At 27.3% G+C, this 18,909-nt stretch overlaps 1 protein-coding gene across 1 annotated transcript in view; it reads left to right on the top strand.

The window, feature by feature from the left end:
- LOC132949642 (dynein axonemal heavy chain 2-like) overlaps positions 1-18,909 on the top strand; it is a 26,447-nt gene extending 7,538 nt beyond the window's left edge. Inside the window, exons 21-59 of the mRNA XM_061020628.1 lie at positions 210-327; positions 419-546; positions 608-827; positions 906-1,247; positions 1,323-1,795; positions 1,887-2,231; positions 3,002-3,119; positions 3,298-3,434; positions 3,825-3,980; positions 4,057-4,268; positions 4,418-4,606; positions 4,675-4,952; positions 5,037-5,366; positions 5,457-5,566; positions 5,626-5,741; positions 5,810-6,120; positions 6,185-6,453; positions 6,525-6,664; positions 8,888-9,032; positions 9,566-9,598; positions 9,677-9,822; positions 9,885-10,212; positions 10,279-10,443; positions 10,522-10,688; positions 10,759-10,930; positions 13,114-13,693; positions 13,777-14,204; positions 14,475-14,850; positions 14,913-15,059; positions 15,132-15,438; positions 15,521-15,737; positions 15,858-16,049; positions 16,249-16,433; positions 16,540-16,882; positions 17,501-17,651; positions 17,926-18,080; positions 18,152-18,247; positions 18,325-18,472; positions 18,536-18,909. Of these exons, the coding sequence (XP_060876611.1) occupies positions 210-327; positions 419-546; positions 608-827; positions 906-1,247; positions 1,323-1,795; positions 1,887-2,231; positions 3,002-3,119; positions 3,298-3,434; positions 3,825-3,980; positions 4,057-4,268; positions 4,418-4,606; positions 4,675-4,952; positions 5,037-5,366; positions 5,457-5,566; positions 5,626-5,741; positions 5,810-6,120; positions 6,185-6,453; positions 6,525-6,664; positions 8,888-9,032; positions 9,566-9,598; positions 9,677-9,822; positions 9,885-10,212; positions 10,279-10,443; positions 10,522-10,688; positions 10,759-10,930; positions 13,114-13,693; positions 13,777-14,204; positions 14,475-14,850; positions 14,913-15,059; positions 15,132-15,438; positions 15,521-15,737; positions 15,858-16,049; positions 16,249-16,433; positions 16,540-16,882; positions 17,501-17,651; positions 17,926-18,080; positions 18,152-18,247; positions 18,325-18,472; positions 18,536-18,693 (8,631 nt within the window). The 3' untranslated portion in view covers positions 18,694-18,909. The remainder of the gene's footprint in view (positions 1-209; positions 328-418; positions 547-607; positions 828-905; positions 1,248-1,322; positions 1,796-1,886; positions 2,232-3,001; positions 3,120-3,297; positions 3,435-3,824; positions 3,981-4,056; positions 4,269-4,417; positions 4,607-4,674; positions 4,953-5,036; positions 5,367-5,456; positions 5,567-5,625; positions 5,742-5,809; positions 6,121-6,184; positions 6,454-6,524; positions 6,665-8,887; positions 9,033-9,565; positions 9,599-9,676; positions 9,823-9,884; positions 10,213-10,278; positions 10,444-10,521; positions 10,689-10,758; positions 10,931-13,113; positions 13,694-13,776; positions 14,205-14,474; positions 14,851-14,912; positions 15,060-15,131; positions 15,439-15,520; positions 15,738-15,857; positions 16,050-16,248; positions 16,434-16,539; positions 16,883-17,500; positions 17,652-17,925; positions 18,081-18,151; positions 18,248-18,324; positions 18,473-18,535) is intronic.

Here is an 18,909-nt window from a genome sequence, read left to right as displayed (position 1 = left end):
CCTGGTTACGGTTGGTTCGAAACACGTGTATGTATGGCAAGGATTTGTCACTAAAACCCGGGTGGTCACCCATCCGGGAAATAGTGACACCGGCCAATTCTAGCAGTCAGAACACGTTTGTGGCTGAATCCAAACACCACGCCACACCAGGCCACATATGTTATAATTTATAAATAACACATTTAACATCAGGTATTACTTATGTTTAGACAAATAACAACCAGAAAAAAGAGGCACAAGGTATGTTTTCTAAAGATAAGGAGTATATAGACTGGAACCAACCGGTTATATGTGATGGACCAGCAGAAATTTGGCTAAATTTGATAGGTAAATAAATAAAATATAATATTGATATATTCGAAAAATATTGTATGACTTATATAGGTAAATAAACTTAATATATCATACAAAATTATAGAAGATGCAATGCGCGATTGCCTAAAACAAACATTAAAGCAAGTAAAATTATCATTAACGAAAAATCTAAAAACTCGTGACAAGTGGATATTGGAGTGGCCAGGACAATTATGTATTGCTGCATCCCAAGTAAATCAAAATGGATAAAGTAAACAAAATAACAATTACTTAAATGTAAAATATAATTTAGATTCAGTGGACCGCCGATTGTACCCGATCATTACTACAGTCTAGACATTTAAAACACAAGTATCCTTTAAAAAAAATGTATAAAAAACAAAAAAATATTTTGACAAAGCTTTCAAAAGTGGTCCGGAGCGATTTATCGAGTACTGAAAGATTAAAAGTCGTGGCTTTGATCGTAATAGAGATACATGGTAGAGATGTAGTTGAATATATGTACAAATCAAGTATGCCATATTGAAGTATTATTATAATTCATAAACCATAGTTATCGTCATTCGGTATGAAAATATAAAATTGTCTAGATTGTATGGACGTGTCTACATTTGAATGGATGTCTCAATTACGATTTTACTGTGATAAAAAATCAAATGATATTGTTATAAGACAAACTAACACCAAACAACTATATGGATATGAGTACTTAGGCAACTCTGGAAGATTAGTTATCACTCCTTTAACTGATAGATGTTACATCACATTGACTACAGCTATGCATATGCATCTTGGTGGAAATCTTAACGGTTCAACGTATACGGGTAAAACCGAAACTATAAAAGATTTAGGGAAACATTTGGCACAATTTGTTATAGTCGTGAATTGTTCTAAAAGTCTAGACTACAAGAGCATGTGTCGCATTTTCTTAGGTGAATATTAATTGATTCTGTTTATTTAAAACAAATACTCTCAAAATAATTGTTATTCTTTTTTCCCCATAAAAGGACTTGTGCAACAAGGTGCTTGGGGTTGTTTTGATGAAATTCAACGAATAAAAATCGAAGTTTTGTCTTCTATAACACAACAAATATCATCTATATTTTCGGCTTTGGCGGCGGATCTAAAAACGTTGGTTATAGAAAACAGGAATGTTGCATTAGTATCATCTTGCGGTATATTTATCACAACATGCCCAACTAATGAATATAATAAGTACTTACCAGACAATTTTAAATCAATGTTTCGCACTGTGTCTATGATAGTCCCAGACAGTAAGCTAATCGCCGAGACAATTCTTTTTAGTGAAGGGTTTAAAGACGCTAAGACACTAGGTAATAAGTTATATGTTGTATATTCACTCTTCAAACAGATAGTAAACAAACAAAACTATTGTGAATATGGACTTCGGAGTTTAATTGGATTAATAAAGTATGCAGGAAATTATAAACGAATAAACACGGAAGTACCGGATAATGAGGTATATTTTATTTTAAGTACAGCTGTACAACTGTACAATAATAATAATAATAATACTGTATAATAATATTTTACTAACATATTATTTTTAGATTATTTTACTAGCAGTCCATAAAACGATTTTGGCAAATATAAATAAGGAAGAATTACCAATATTTACGGACATGATAAATAATTTATTTCCAGATATAACTCCACCTGAAACAAAATATGAAGTTTTAATAGATGCAATAAAACGTAGCATGTTGAAAAACAATCTCCAACCAACCGATTCTGCTGTTTCAAAAATTGTTCAATTATACGAAATCAAAACTTATAGATCTTCTGTTATAATAATAGGAAATTCTGGAGCAGCTAAAAGCATTACTTGGAAAACACTCAGAGATACACAAATTTTACTGAAGAGTGAACAAATCAATTCATTTGAAACAGTTATTGTAAGTAGGTAGTATAATAATTTATGAGTATTAATTAATATATATTTTCATTTAAAACCATTAAGTATATAATAGACTAACATAAAATCAATAAGTAATCAAAACTAATACGTATTACGTTGTACAAATAAATTAAATCAAAAAAATATATTAATTTTTAAAATTTTCTATGTAACTCATTGTTTGGACATACAATTTATTTTACATTAATTGGTACACAAAATTCAATTATTAAAGTCACAATGCAATATCCAATGACCAGTCTTATCAATTATTCAAATATAATTATTTTAAAACTTTTTTGGTTCTTTAATGCAATGTTGAATATAATATTTTAAATTAATTATTCAAATATGCATTCTTAATACCTTGGTATGTTGTTTCGTATTTTATATGTTATATAATATCAACATATATAAACAAATAAATACATTTCTAATAATTATTCGAGACTAAAAAAAGTGTATCTCTCAAAGTGACAGAGTTTGTTTCTCGTAAGTGTCGGAACTGCATATTTACGAGTTATTTTCGAATAGGTACATTTATAAGTATATTTTATTTGAATATTCAAAATATTTTTATTATAAAATATTTGAATACGTATTATGAATAAGTACACTATTTTGTGTTGCTTGTTTGAACAAATATTTTGATTTAAAAAAAATATATATTTATGTATATTCAATATTAAACTGATAATATCCTAATTTTATTTAAATATGATTTAAAGTCTTTAACTAAAATAATAACACCATGTACCAATCATTTAGGAATATGTTTTAAATCCAATAACATTAACTATAGAAGAACTATATGGTAAATATAATCATGCTACACATGAATGGGTGGATGGAGTTTTTTCGTCAATTGTACGCAAGATTTGTTCCGGTAAATATTATAAACTGGTTAATTGTATATTACTAAAAACTTGTTTGATAATGAATTCTACGAATAAGATTTTTAAATTTGTCCTTATCATAATTATATAATATAAATAATATTTAACATGTACACAAACATATATCGGTATAAGATATTAAACTATAGTTACAAATATTTCAAATAGATAATGTATTAGAACAAAAGTGGGTGATACTAGATGGACCACTCGAAAGCCGATGGGTTGAAAATATGAGTTCTGCAATAGACGATACCAAAATTTTAATTTTAGAAAACGGGGAACGCATTTTAATACCAAAACAGGTACTTGTATAACAATGTTATTAATTTATTATTATAGCATAATATATAAATAATTGTGTTTTATTAACGGCAATTTACCAAATTCCACTAAATTTAAATTTTAAATACATTTCAAAAAATTGTTAATAAAATAATCTAAGTTTTAGATTGCATATAGATATATTACAATTCTCATTATAAGCATATGTTTTTACATATTCGTTAGTCTACCATATATTTGTATACATACATATATTATGATGTATATCTACCCACCAGTATGTTGTAAAAACTCTTATACAAAATCTATGAAAATTATATACACTTAATGTATGTAGATCATGATGCATAATACATTTAATACATCATACCAACTTTCCTAGTTTATACTAAGTGTTTAAATTATCCTAGGTGTCTTTTCTTTTCGAAGTAGAAGATTTAAAAGTTGCATCCCCTGCAATTATTTCGAAATGTGGTATAGTTCATAACAATCATAACGATTATGGATGGCGATTATACGTTAACTCGTGGTTAAATAGTTGCAAGTTTAAACTGTTTAAAGATGAGGTAATTTATTGGTTAATATAATATTGATAGGTAGTTGAAAGTTTTTTTTTTATTTAAGAAAAAATTATACTTTTAGATGAAACTTAATTTCGAACATTACATCGACGATTTACTTGTATTTAAACGATTAAACTGTATTGAAATAGTTTCATTAACTAATCAAAATTGTGTAATATCTTTGTGCAAATTATTAGAAAGCTGCACATTTTACGATTTGGCTGATAAAATTCCTAATGAATTAAATGATGGCCAATACAAATTTTTAATTAAGATTTGGTTTATTTTTTGGTACGTACGTAGTATTAATTATGTTAGTCCCTAATTTATTGTCAAGAAATAGAAATGAAAAATTATATAATCACTTTACCATGAATAAAAAACATTTTATGTAATTTTAATTTTATAAATTATGAATAAAATGTATTGTTTTGAAACAGTATGATATGGTCAATATGTGGTTGTTTGAGTGAGGACGGGAAAAAGAAAATTGATGTATATTTTAGAAAACTTGAAGGCATTTTTCCTATAAAAGATACAGTTTATCATTATTACGTCGATAATAATTATTGTAAATTTCAACATTGGGAACAAAAACTCTCAACTAATACATGGACATATGATAGAGGGTATAACTAACATTTTGAACACACAAAATGAATTAAAAATATCCTATTAATATACATTTTAATTTTAGAGTACAATTTTCCAAAATAATTATTCCAACCATAGATACCATTCGCCATAATTATTTGATACAATCATATTTAAGTAAGAAGCAACCGGTTTTGTTAGTTGGACCTAGAGGTTGTGGCAAAACATTGAACGTTAAAAATTCATTTTTAACTATGAATAAATCTGAATATTCTCTTTTAAACATTAATATGACAGCTTCGACCTCATCAAATGACGTTAAAGAAACAATCGACGATAAGTTAGAAAAACGCACTAAAGAACTTTATGTTCCACTAACTGGTAGGCATTCTGTTTTAATATATAATACCCATTAACATTGTATATTTTAATTTTAAAAGTTCTAAATATGTAATGCTATCTTAGGAAAAACAATGGTTACGTTTTTGGATGATGTGCATATGCCTATAAAAGAAGCTTGTGGAGTCCAGCCTTCCTTGGAATTGATTAGACATTGGGTCGACTATGGATTCTGGTACGACACAAAAAAACAATGTCCAAAATATGTCAAAAATATGCTTCTCATATGTGCTATGACTCAGTTTGATAAAGTGAAGCACTTTATTAGCAACCGAATGTTGAATCGTTTTAGTGTGGTCAATATACCATATCTCGAAGAAAACGATATCTATACGATATACAACACCATACTCGGTCAACATTTAAAAACATTCGACGAAACTGTGTCAGAAATAGGTACAGCTGAAGCATTATAGTATTTGATAGAATATTTCAAGTGTAGAATATTTACAGGATCGTATCATATAATTAATTTAATTATTGTAGGTAATGGATTGACTTCGATGACGATAAGCCTCTATAAAAATATGATGATGAGCATGACTCCAACTCCATCAAAAATACATTATATATTTGATTTGAAAGATATTTCAAAAGTAACTATAGCTCCAAATTATTTCCATGATTGCGTAATACTATAAATATTTTTTACTAGGTATTTCAAGGTTTACTTCTTAGTAATGTCAAGTATCAAAATTTTAAAGTGCCTATGTTGCGACTTTGGTGTCATGAAGTATTCCGTGTTTTCTATGACCGTTTGGTTGATACAAGGTAAAATCTTCATTTTATAGCTATTTTATATTATAATAAATAACTGTTTTACATACATTTTATTATAGCGATCAAAAATGGTTTCTTAATCAAATAAATCACCAACTTGAAAATAATTACCATTTGTCGTATCACGATTTGTGTGCATCGAAAAAAAATCCAATATTTTTTAGTTTTCTAAATGAAGAAATGCTGTACGAAGAAGTCGTAGATGAAGATTACTTAAAAAAATTCATCAAATGTAGCATTAAAGAATACAATTCTAACTCTGAGTTTGTGCCACTAGACATTTTGTTGTTTAGGGATTATATTGAACATATTTGTCGTATCGTCAGAGTTATATCACAACCAATGGGTCACATACTTCTCATAGGCATTGGTATATTTGGTACAGTTTTTTTTTCTAATGAGTCTCATACGAATAATTAAAATATTGTTCTTAGGTGGTTCGGGTAGATCATCGCTAGCAAAAATAGCCTCGTGGTTGTGCAAGTACAGTATTTTTACGATTGAGTTGTCCAAATCGTACGGAACATCGGAATTTAAAGAAGACTTAAAACTAATTTATTCCGAAACGGGAGTAAAAAATCAACCAACATCATTTGTGTTTAATGATACACAAATAGTTGACGATTCATTTTTGAAAATCATTAACAGTATTTTAAGTACTGGAGAAGTAACACGATTATTCGAAGAAAACGAATTTAAAGAAGTAAAATAGTTATTTAACAAGGTATTAAAATAAATATACTATTATGAATTTCAATTATGTAACTATTTTAGATCAAAAATGCATTATCAGATAACATTAAAAATAGAGACGAAATGGAATCATCCGAAGCAGTTAATTCAATTTTTATAGACCGAGTTAAAAACAACCTACACTTTATTCTATCTTTCAGTCCTATAGAAAAATCATTTGGGTGTGTAAAAATCACTAGACTGAGTTTAAATTGGTGAAATAAAATGTATAAACAGTATTTTAATTTACTAACATAATATTCTAAAATTATTATTAGTATCTACCATATATTATACTATACATTCAATATTCTGAAGGTATACTATATTAATATACAATATTTTATCTATACTTAATATATGAAGCTGTAGAGTTTGTTTGTTTGTTTAAACGCGCTAATCTTTGGAACTACTGGTTCGAGTTGAAAAATTATTTTTTTGTTGGATAGTCCATTTATTGCGGAAGGCTGTAGGCTATATAACACTACGCCACGACAAATTAATAGAAGCCGAGATTTTGAGATTTACGGTGGAAATGTTTGTTTATATAAATGGTTGCTATTGGTTATAGAAGAAATAATTAATAGATAAAGTATTTATTTATTATTGGTTGCCATTGGTTAATCGGGCTGATCAAGTACAAGAATACATCAAATTGAATTTTCGCACATTGCCTACCAGGGTGGCTGATATGCACTTACTTCAGTGAGTTCCGCCAAAAAAGAGTTGAACAATCACAACTTTTTTAAGAGTTGTCATTTTTTACGGGCCAAGAAGTTCGCAGAAGCACTAGTCATTTATATAATATTATATAGATAATAATAATAGTAATTATTATTATAATATTTTTTTGTAATCAATAGCAACCATTTAAATAAACAAAAAATAAAATAAAATAAATGTATTATAATTACACAATCATGCATTTTCTACGTACGACTTTGTTTTATTGTGCCGATATTCTCATTAACAATACCATAAGCCGTAATACAACTAGGATTCAATTATATATATATACAAGCTAATACCACGCACTTCGTTACCCGTTAATTGTACAAGCTGTTTATGACTCAAACTTTGTTCAATGCGTTATTTAATATTCGGTGTATGATGTTCTAGATTTATCTTAACTTTTCTGATGCCCGGAATAAAAATTCTGATTCGCAGCAGTATATTATCAGGTAGGCAATGTACCTGCGGTAGATCGCGGACCCCGTGCTGTTTGTACATAAGTGTATGATTTAACTCTAAAGTATCAAAGTTATACCAAGTTTGTCGTTTTTACTTAACTCCGCCTATAGTGGATTAATATAATCAATTAACACAAAATCCTAACCTAACCTAACCGTATTAAAATCCGATGAATAAAAAAAAACCAAATTCAATCCTTTTTAAATTAGCCCATCTTCTTTTCAGAGGTCTAATCTTAACGCAAACATTCATTTTTATATATATATATTGACAAAAAATAATAATACAAATCAACAAACATGCCGGATTAACTAATAGCAACCAATATATAATACACTATTATATATTTTCTCGACAACCCTTATCACTTAGGGGTATGAAAAATAAATAGTAGCCGATTCTCAGACCTACTGAATATGCATATAAAATTTCATAAAAATCGGTCAAGCCGTTTCGGAAGAGTATGATAACTAACATTGTAATACGAGAATTTTATATATTAGATATAAATGAATGTTTGTGTGAAGATTAGACCTCTAGACTAATTTAAAAAGGGTTAAATTTGTTTTTTATTTTTACTTTTTAAAAAGGGTTACATTTTAAGACTCAATTTTCCAAAAATTTCCTAAAAGGATTATTTTAAAGGGGTTATTTTAGACCAGTATTTTGGGAAAGGGTTTAACTTTTACTTGAAGATTTTTTACAAAGATTAACATTTTAAAAGGTTAAAAAAAATTAATTTTTACTTTATACTTTTTAAAAGGGTTAAATTTACTTTTATTTTTTTTTTATCAAAGTTATACCAAGTAAAAACGACAAACTTGGTATAACTTTGATACTTTGATAGTTAATTCATACACTTACGTAGAAACAGCACGGTGTCCGCGATCTACCGCAGGTAGATTGCCTACCTGATAATATACTGCTGCTAATCAGAATTTTTCTTCCGAGCAACAGAGTAATTGAGATAAATCTAGAACATCATACACCGAATATTAAATAACGCATTGAACAAAGTTTGAGTCATATAAAAGTTTTTACATTTAACGGGTAATGAAGTGCACGGGATCAGCTAGTATTTAAAAAAATATTTGATCTAATATTTTGTAACTGGAATTTACTCCTTGTAAGATAAAATAAATTAATAATATTAGGTTCGATCAGGTATACGAAACATTTTAATTTTTTTTCTTCATATTCTTATATTATAACAGAGTACGGTTAAGGCAATATCCAGCATTATTAAATTGCACTACAATCGACTGGTTTTTGGATTGGCCAAAAGAAGCTTTATTGGAGGTGGCGTCAACTTCTCTCGATGATCTTGATATTTTAGCAACAATTACTGGAGAACAAGGAGTAAGTTTTTTTTATACTTTATTTAAGATTTACACAACAAAGAAATAATCTATTTCAACCAATTATAATTTTTTATAAAATAATTAATACAAAATATTTTTTGGATTTACAAATCTGAGTACTTAGAGTATGAAGTCCCGTAATTAATTATAACTGTCTATCTGTCAGTTAATTAGCTGATTACTATATATTATTCACGTTTTAAATAATAATAAAAAAACATTTTTTTAAACAGAGTTACTTACTTAATTTAATTATAAAACATCAAAAGTTAAAATAATGCATTAAATTACATGCAGTCTTAATTCAACTAATTTCTAATATTAATGCACTATATCATAGGTACATGTTAATACATTTTAATTTTAATATAAATATAAGTTTGTTGTTTATATTTAAATTATATATATTGTTTACTTATAACCACTTTTAGATGATGTCATAAGTATTTAATACATTATTATTTAATAGTAATATAATACAATAAAGTAATAATTATTTTCTTACATTATATTTTAATAATAATTTTGCAGGCATGTGGAGAAGAAAAAGAAGGAATAACTCGGGTAAACTTTCTATTAATATTTAAAAATGTACAATTATTAATTAATATTAATTGATTTAATACAATTTTAATTTTAAAGGACAAACTAAAAAGATCGTTAGCTTCTATTTTTTCTTCTATTCACAATTCTGTAATAGAATATTCCAATCGTAATAAAGTTGAATTGAATCGTACTAATAATGTAACACCGGCTGTTTATATAGAAATGATATTTAGATACAAAATGTAAGTTTAAGATTAAATAAAACTATTTCCAAATAAAACCATGTCAAAATTAAATTTCACAGAATACTACACGAAAAGCGTATTGAAAAACAAAATATGTCAATTAAATTGAGAAATGGCTTACAAACAATTAATGGCACTAATCACAAAATAAATTATATGACAATGGAGTTAGAAAACATCACAGAGCTTATAATGAAGCACACTAAATTATGCGAAGAAATGTTAACTATTATTTCTAAATATATTAAAGAAATAGATAACGAAAAAAAAGAAATTTACATCATTTCTAAAAATATAAAAGAAGATGAGTTAAAATGCCAAGAAATGTACAATATAGCTTTATCGGAATTAAAACTTATGATTCCTGGGCTAGAAGAAGCTACAAATGTATGAAATAAATAAACTTTTATAAAAAAAATGGAATTTTTAATATCCGTGTTGTTTAATTCACAGAAAGTATGTGCTCTTAATAAAAAAGATCTCTCAGAAATTAAATGTTTCTCCGTACCTCCAGAAGGTGTGAAATTAGTTTTAGGAGCCGTTATGACATTAAAACTAGCTGATCCAAGTTGGGCAGAAGCTAAAAGACAACTAGATGATCCTAATTTTCTACATCAGGTAATAATCACAATTAGAATAATATTTTAATATTGACAATAAATGAAACTAAATTAATGAACATAATTAATGACATAGTTAAAAGATTTTGATAAAAACCACGTAACCGATAATGTCCTGAAACAACTCGATGTATTTATGAAAAATCCAGAATTTGAACTAGAAAAAATTGGTCTTCAGTCAACAGCTGCTAAATCTTTAGGCATGTGGGTTGTTGCTATTGAAAAATATGTTAAAATGTACAGGTGAGGATATGAATTACAGACAATAAATTCTTTTATGAATAATTTTGCTAACGTGAATATTTTAAAATAGAAATATAACACCTAAAAGAGTGACTGCGGATTTAGCAATGGCAAAAGTTAAAGAAGACCAAATTTCCCTCAAAAAATTAGAAGAAAATCTAACAGAAAAACAAAGTCTACTTGAAAAACAAAAAATGGATTACGATGAAAATATTACTAAAAAAGAACAGCTTATTACTAAAGTAAGTTATATTATTATTATGTGTAACTGTTACTATTAATATTATTTAGAAGTTGCATAACTACTAATACTACCTTACTATATTAAACATAATATTTTACTTAACTAGATAGTTTTTTAATTGCAAAAGAGTCAATTTTCCAAATAAATCCCCGACAACTATATTTATAACAATTTTCCATGATAGTTAAAAAATATATGTTACAATATTGAAAATTAAAAACCAATTTTATTAGCTGTTAATCAATTTTACATTTATATAGAATATATTATAGCTATTAGCCTAAATGACAAAATATATCCAATCATAAAAACTATTTTATTTACAATGGCAACCTCTAATGGTATTTTATATAAATACAAGCAAATATTAGAGTTCTGTTTTCTGAAACAAAATTCCTGTGTAAGTCCATCATTAAATTGCAATTTTTTTTCAATCCTTTCTTATCTCACTACTACACCATTAGAGGTATATACCACCAACATTTCAAGTCCCTAAACCTAGTGGTTTGGTTTGGGCGTTTATGAGTGAAATCGGACATTTTCCTTTAAATACATAGAATATTATAGATAATACAATACATCTTAACAACTATACTATCGTATTCATCGTTATAATATAACTTATCTATATATATAAAAGCCAAATACCATTCACTCACTCATCGCTTCATCTCATAAGCTACAAAACGTACATACTTGATGTTTGGAATATAAGTTACTCTGATGATATAGATATTATGCAATAAGAAAGAATTTTCAGATAATCAAATTTTAAAGAGGCTGGCCAACAGGGATCTTGAGATTCACGATGGAAATTGGAAATTGGTTTTCATTTATAAATAGTGGCCATTGGTTACACTCTACAGATTATAATTATTGTAAATTATTAATAGTAGAAATAAGTATTTATTTTTATATAAATGGTTTCCAATGGTTACTCGTATATATATACAAGGTGAAATCATGTACCAAATTTTCACACTTATGGCCTAGAATAAACAAATTATATCTTACAAACAATTAATATAAGAGTTTATTTATACAATATTTTTAATGCCTATAAACTCGAAAACCACTCTTCCGAGCTTAATGAAATTTCAGATTGTTCTTAGAGTTACTAAAAAAATTGAACTTAGGTATACCAAAAACCAAGATACACCAATATAAAGCCATATTTTGTATTAATTTATAATTTAGTTCCGGGCAAAGTTGGGTTACACGGCTATATCAAAAACCACAAATTCCGAACCAATCTATAGATTCGATCAAGTAAAATTGACGAGCTTAATATAACTTTGAAACTTTAGAGTTATGAATTATATATTTATTAACCGTGGATAGAAATATGAAATGCCTACCTTATAATATACTGTTCGCATAATCTCAACTCTCAACTCTCATGCCTACTATATAGCTATATAGCATGGGCAACGCAGGATGAGATGGCTATAATCAGAGCCGTCCAACGCCGAAGTAAAAACCAATTTCGAAACCAATATTACCACTTTTTTCGAACGTGAGGCCTCCAAATGTAAGCAAAAAGCGTGAGGCCCAGGGCCTGGGCCCTGCTCACCCCCCCCCCCCCCCTAAGGACAGCCCTGGCTATAATATAATATAATTGAACTTGTCCAGACTGACTCTCTGACTGATCAACGTAGAGCCTAAACAATGATAGTTGGAGACTTGAAATTTTCACTGCAATTTCGTATCACCATGTGTGTGCACTAAGAAATAACTTTCCAAAACTCGCAAGTTAAAGTGGTGTTTGCATAAGTATTCAAGATTCACGATGGAAGTATTTTTTGTTTATAAATAATTTTCATAATTAGTAACAGGTATAATAGAATTAGTGGATAATTGTGTACACCTTTACACTGGATATTAAATAACGAATTGAACAAAGTTTGAATCATACAGAGTTGACATTTTTAACGGGCAACGAAGTGCACGGGGTCAGCTGGTTTAATATATTATTACGTATATACCATGTTAAAAATAACTCTTTTATCTAGATGATAGGTACTATAAAATGTAAATACAAAAAACTTATATAAGCTATGAACAATGAACATCTTGTTTTATAAAACCAAATTCAGATAAAACATAAATGAGTTCACAGTGATTAAATTAGCTTAATTAAATACATGCATAATTAATTTTGATTAAATTAAATTAAAATAGGCTGAAGAATTAAAAAGTAATTTGGAAAAAGCTACAAAACTAATCGATGGATTATCCAAAGAAAGAATGAAGTGGAGTAAAACATTAAGTCAAATTGACAAGGAATATGATTATTTACCAGGAGATTGTGTTCTAAGTACTGCGTTTGTATCATACATGGGACCGTTTAGGTTTAAATCTCGAGAGATTATAATGAATTTATGGTTACAACTTATAAGAGAAAATGGAGCTCTTAACAACCCCAACTTTGAAGTTACTTTATTTTTAACGAATCCAACAACAATCAGAAACTGGAACAACCACGGATTATCCAATGATAGATTTAGTTTAGAAAATGGTATTATCATTAGCCAAAGTTATCGATATCCATTCATAATAGATCCACAAAGTCAAGCATGGAGATGGATTAAAAATATTGAATTGGACAATGGATTAAAAATTATTGATTATAGATCAAAAAATAGTATGCAGAATTTAGAAATTGCCCTACAAAATGGGTATCCGACTTTGATACAAATTGATTTTGAAAATGTCGATCCATTTATAAATTCAATATTATCTAGATCTATTTTGAAACAAAGTTAGTAACTAAAAAATAAAAAACAATTTTATTTAAATCTAAGCATTTTTAATAAATTAATAAATATATTTATTTTATTTTAGGAAATAAACTTTTTATACGAATAGGCAGTAAACTATTACCCTACGATGAACGTTTTAGACTTTTCATTACTACAAAAATAAAAGATTATTATTATTTATCTGAAATAATATCAAGGACTACAGTAGTCGATTTTGCTATTACAGAGGAAGGTCTCGAAGAACAATTATTAAAAATTTTAGTCAATATAGAAAACCCTGGTTTAGAAGAGCTTAGAGATAATACGATCATAAATATTGAAAAAGATAAAAGATCTCTAGTTGACTTACAAGATGAGTTGCTTAAATTATTGGATGACAGTGAATGCTCATTATTAGAAAATGAACAACTTCTCCTAACATTAAGATCTTCGAAAGCGACATTTAGCATAGTTAAAGAACGTCTTCAAAGCTCTTTAGCTAGTCAAGCGGAAATCTACATAGCTCGAGAGGTAAAATTTTATCAATTATTGTATTTACTTTAACGCGTCGATGTCTAGATTGTTTTAAAAAATACAAATTTAATTTTTAATAAAACTATAATGTTTTTACTGCTGTTACCGCCCAGCGCCATAGTATATTTAATATTTATATTCCAACACAAGTTATCGTGAATACACAAAAATTTAAACCCACGAAATATTGTTAACTTCTATTTTATTTATGTTATAATTAAGTATATATAGGCGTTGATCATTATTAATAATATTTATATTTTTTAGGGCTATAGACCATGTGCCAAACGTGCCACCATACTGTATTTTATTATTAATGACCTGGATAAATTGAACCCAATGTATCAGTTTTCGTTGGATTTTTATACCGAATTATTTAAAAATTCAATTAAAAAGAGCAACGCAGCAGAACAGCTCATCGAAAGGATTGATAATTTAAATGAACATCACACATATGCAGTTTACGAAAACATCTGTCGAGGATTGTTCGAACGCCATAAGTTGCTATTTTCGTTCCAAATATGTACTAAAATATTAATCATGGAAAATAAAATTAATGAATATGAATTTGAATTCTTATTGAACGGTGGAATTAAACCTAATGAAAGACAAGAAAAACAACTTATTACGACAAAACGTCCGGGTATAAATAACTTTTATAATATGAACGATCTCTGTGCAAAAATAATATTTATATCTTTTTAGACTGGTTACCTGCCACATGTTGGTATAACATTTTGGCGTTAAGTAACTTTCCAGATTTTCATGATGTAGAAAAATCATTTGAAAAATTTTCAACTGAGTGGAATACGTGGTACTTGTCCTTGGATCCAGAAAATCTAAAACTCGTTGGTAAGCTTTAATACAAACGTCCATTTTTAAACGTCCATAAGGCTTGCTCATAATAACTTTGTATCATTATAGGTCCATGGGAAAATAAATGTAATTTATTTCAGCGCATGCTGTTTATAAGAAGCTTGCGATTAGATCGATTATCATTTTCTATCAAACATTTTCTATCAAAAAATCTTGGACGTCAATTTACCGAGACCCCGGTCGTGGATTTCAAACAAATTTTAAATGATCTAAATAATACAAATTGTTTGATTTTTATTTTGTCCCCGGGTTCTGATCCGACAAATATGTTAACACACTTGATTAAAAATTACAATAAGAAACAACAATTTCAATCTCTATCTTTAGGCGATGGTCAAGAGTCAATCGCCACCAAGTAATTCTTATCATTTTAATTGATAACTATTATTATTATGATGAATTACGTGTTTTAAATATTTTATACTAAATAAATATAGCGTAATTAAAACTGCACAAAAAGAAGGTCAATGGATATTTCTCGCGAATTGCCACCTCCTATCAACATGGATGCCGCAGTTAGATAAAATAATTGAAATTATGCAAGATGGTAACACTCATCCAGACTTTAAATTGTGGCTAAGTTCTAAGCCACATCCCAAATTTCCAATAACATTATTACAAACTGCTATAAAAGTATCGTCTGAACAACCCAAGGTCAATCAATTTTAAAACATAGTAAAATTTAAATTATTATACTTATATGATTAACACGTAGAGCTATTTAGGTACAAACACCTATTATCAATCTATTAATATTTTTTATTATTTATATAGAACATAAAATCCAGTTTATTGCTTTTATATCAAAATATTAATGAAGAGCAATTTTCTCAAAACCACACATCTAGCAAATACAAAAAAATACTATTTAACTTGTGTTTTTTTCATTCTATACTAACCGTAAGAAAAAAATTTCTAAACCTGGGATGGAATAAAATGTATGACTTTAGTGATTTCGATTTCGAGGTAAAATATTTTGATAAAAATTCATCACATAATATATATTATGATCAAACTAAAGTATTTATGATTTGTATATACAATGTATGCATACGTTTCTCTAGAAATATATAAAGTGAATAAATTATCCGTTACAACATAATGTATTGCAATTGCACTCAAAAAATACCAATACGTCATTGTGATTTACAAATTATAATTGTAGGTATCAGAAAACATTTTATTCAATTATCTCAACGAGTACGAAGAAACACCCTGGACTGCATTACGATATTTAATAGGAAATATGTTTTATGGTGGAAACATAACTGATATTTGGGATAAAAGACTTTTGGACACATACATAAACCAATTTTTCAATGAAAATTCTATTACAAATAATTTTTACAAGTAGGTACCTATAATATTATATCAATATATTGACATGCAATTGTGCAAAGCACATTTAATATTATTCATACCAATTAATAACCAATTCGTATTTTACTTTTTAAAGGTTATCGTCACTGATCAATTGTCATGTCCCTGAAAATGGTACTTTACAATCTTACAAAGACTTCATAAAAACATTACCCTGTGAAGATGTAGCTCAAACGTTAGGCCAGCATTCAAACGCCGATGTGATTTATTTAACGAGAGAAAACTTTATATTATGTGAAACACTATCATTTTTACAAAAACAGTTTAATGGCTCATCAGACGATAATGATAAGGAAAAAAAAGTGCTTTTTCAAGTATCTCAGATCCTTCAAAATATTCCTACATTAATTAATCACGAAATTATTGTTGAAAACATTGATATAAAAAGAAGTTTATTGAATACTGTCATTTTGAAAGAGGTATTTTTTACTTAATTTCAATTTTAACCCAATTAAATACCTACCTATATAACTTTTAAGTACAGCTATAAGAAAAAATTTAGAAACATTAGCAGTATTATTGGTAATTCTAAAACAATTAAATAAGACTATTTTCAATAAAATAATAATTTTTTTTACATTAAGTTGTTGACATGAGCTACGGTAAAAAAATATTATGATATTTCAAGGTATACATAAATTTGGAAAATTTGTTATGATAAATAGTAAACATACATTTTTGAAGCCATACAAGTTTAATTTTTGGAATATTATATCAAATTTGACTGCAATAAACATTATTTCTAAATTTCTGACCATACTTATTTTTTTATATATTATTATAATTTATTACTTATTTGTCTAGTTCTCTAGTTATTCTCGACAACATAAATATTATAATCGCTGCAAGTCGTTCCTCCTTCTTAATATATTAATATAACGCATGTTTTGCTCATTGAAGATGATATAATAAGACTAAATTATTTTTTAAATATCACACAATAGTTGTTAAAACCTCGGATAAAATATTTAAATATCAAAAACGTTTTCTAATGGTATTATTAATTTAAATTTTAAAATGTATTAATTTAATTTTAGGCAATGTGTTATAATAATTTACTTAAGAAGATGGAAATGACATTGATGACATTAAAAAAGGGAATCACAAGCCTAATGATTATACCACCTGATATTGATAACATGTTTGAAAAAATATACAAAGGCAAAGTTCCAGATCAATGGCTAAAAAGTAATATCAAAACTCTTATAAATATGTTATTGCATTTATGTATCTATATTATATAAAATATACATATTACATACATACATATTTTTCTATATTTAATATAACACAGATTAAATAACTAATTGAAGTAATTAGTTATCTTTAAACTGTGATATTTACAGGTACACGGAATTGTCTTACTGTATTGATTAGATACATATTTTTAAGTTACCTTTTTTAACTTTTGAGTATAATATCAGTAATTTGTAACAAATAACAATTAGTATATTATTTTCAGCATATCCATCTTTAATGAACTTGGGTGCGTGGATGCAAAATTTAATTGAACGTGTAAAATATTTTACTACTTTGGTAAACACAAGTCAACAACCTGTTTCAATTTGGTTGGGAGCTTTCACTTCTCCAACTGCTTTCTTAACTTGTATACTACTGGTACAATAATGGAACTGCACTTATTATTAAATCATCTCAAATAATTTATTTTAATTTATTTAACCTTACAGAGTGAATCGAAACAGTCTTCAGTGCAAATAGATTTACTTAGCTGGGAATTTATACCTATTCCGATATCAGTGAATGACTTACTAAATCCACCAGATGTACATTTATAATCAATTTTATATTTTGATTGCAATTAACAATTTATGTATATTAATATTTTTTTAATTTTATTTAGAAAGGAGTATATATACATAATCTATATTTGGAAGGCGGTGGTTGGGATAATGAACATTTGTGCTTATGTGAACCATTACCATTAGAATTGATAACTGTATTACCCATCATACATTTTTTACCCGTAGAAGGCAAAAGGAGTCTCCTAGGTTTTAAATACTAATATTAAGAGTTGGATTTAGTATGGTACCTATATAAGTTTTTGTTTTTAGATTTTTACCAAAGTCCAGTATACTATTGTCCAAAACGAAACGGAATACTCAATAATACATATACATGTGCAGTCATATTAAGCTTAAAAAGTGGGTTACAACATCCAGATCATTGGATTAAACGATCTACAGCTGTATTATTAAATTTAGAAAATTAAATTACTAAATTATATTAGAGTTTCAAATAAATTGTATTAGATTATTGCCATATTTAGATTTAGGTGTATCTAATTTATTGTATTTTATTTTAAATATTAAAGTGTAAACATTTAATAAATATAATAATAAATGTTAAATACATTAGGGATATTTAGTTTAAGCCAATCACACAAATGACCCTCGTGTTTATTAAAAGTTTAATTAATAATATATAA

The sequence above is a fragment of the Metopolophium dirhodum genome, chromosome 7 (genome assembly GCF_019925205.1).
Source record: "Metopolophium dirhodum isolate CAU chromosome 7, ASM1992520v1, whole genome shotgun sequence".
Taxonomy (NCBI): Eukaryota; Metazoa; Arthropoda; class Insecta; order Hemiptera; family Aphididae; genus Metopolophium; species Metopolophium dirhodum.
Note: the sequence above shows the minus strand (reverse complement) of the source record. Positions and strands in the feature narration are given on the sequence as shown.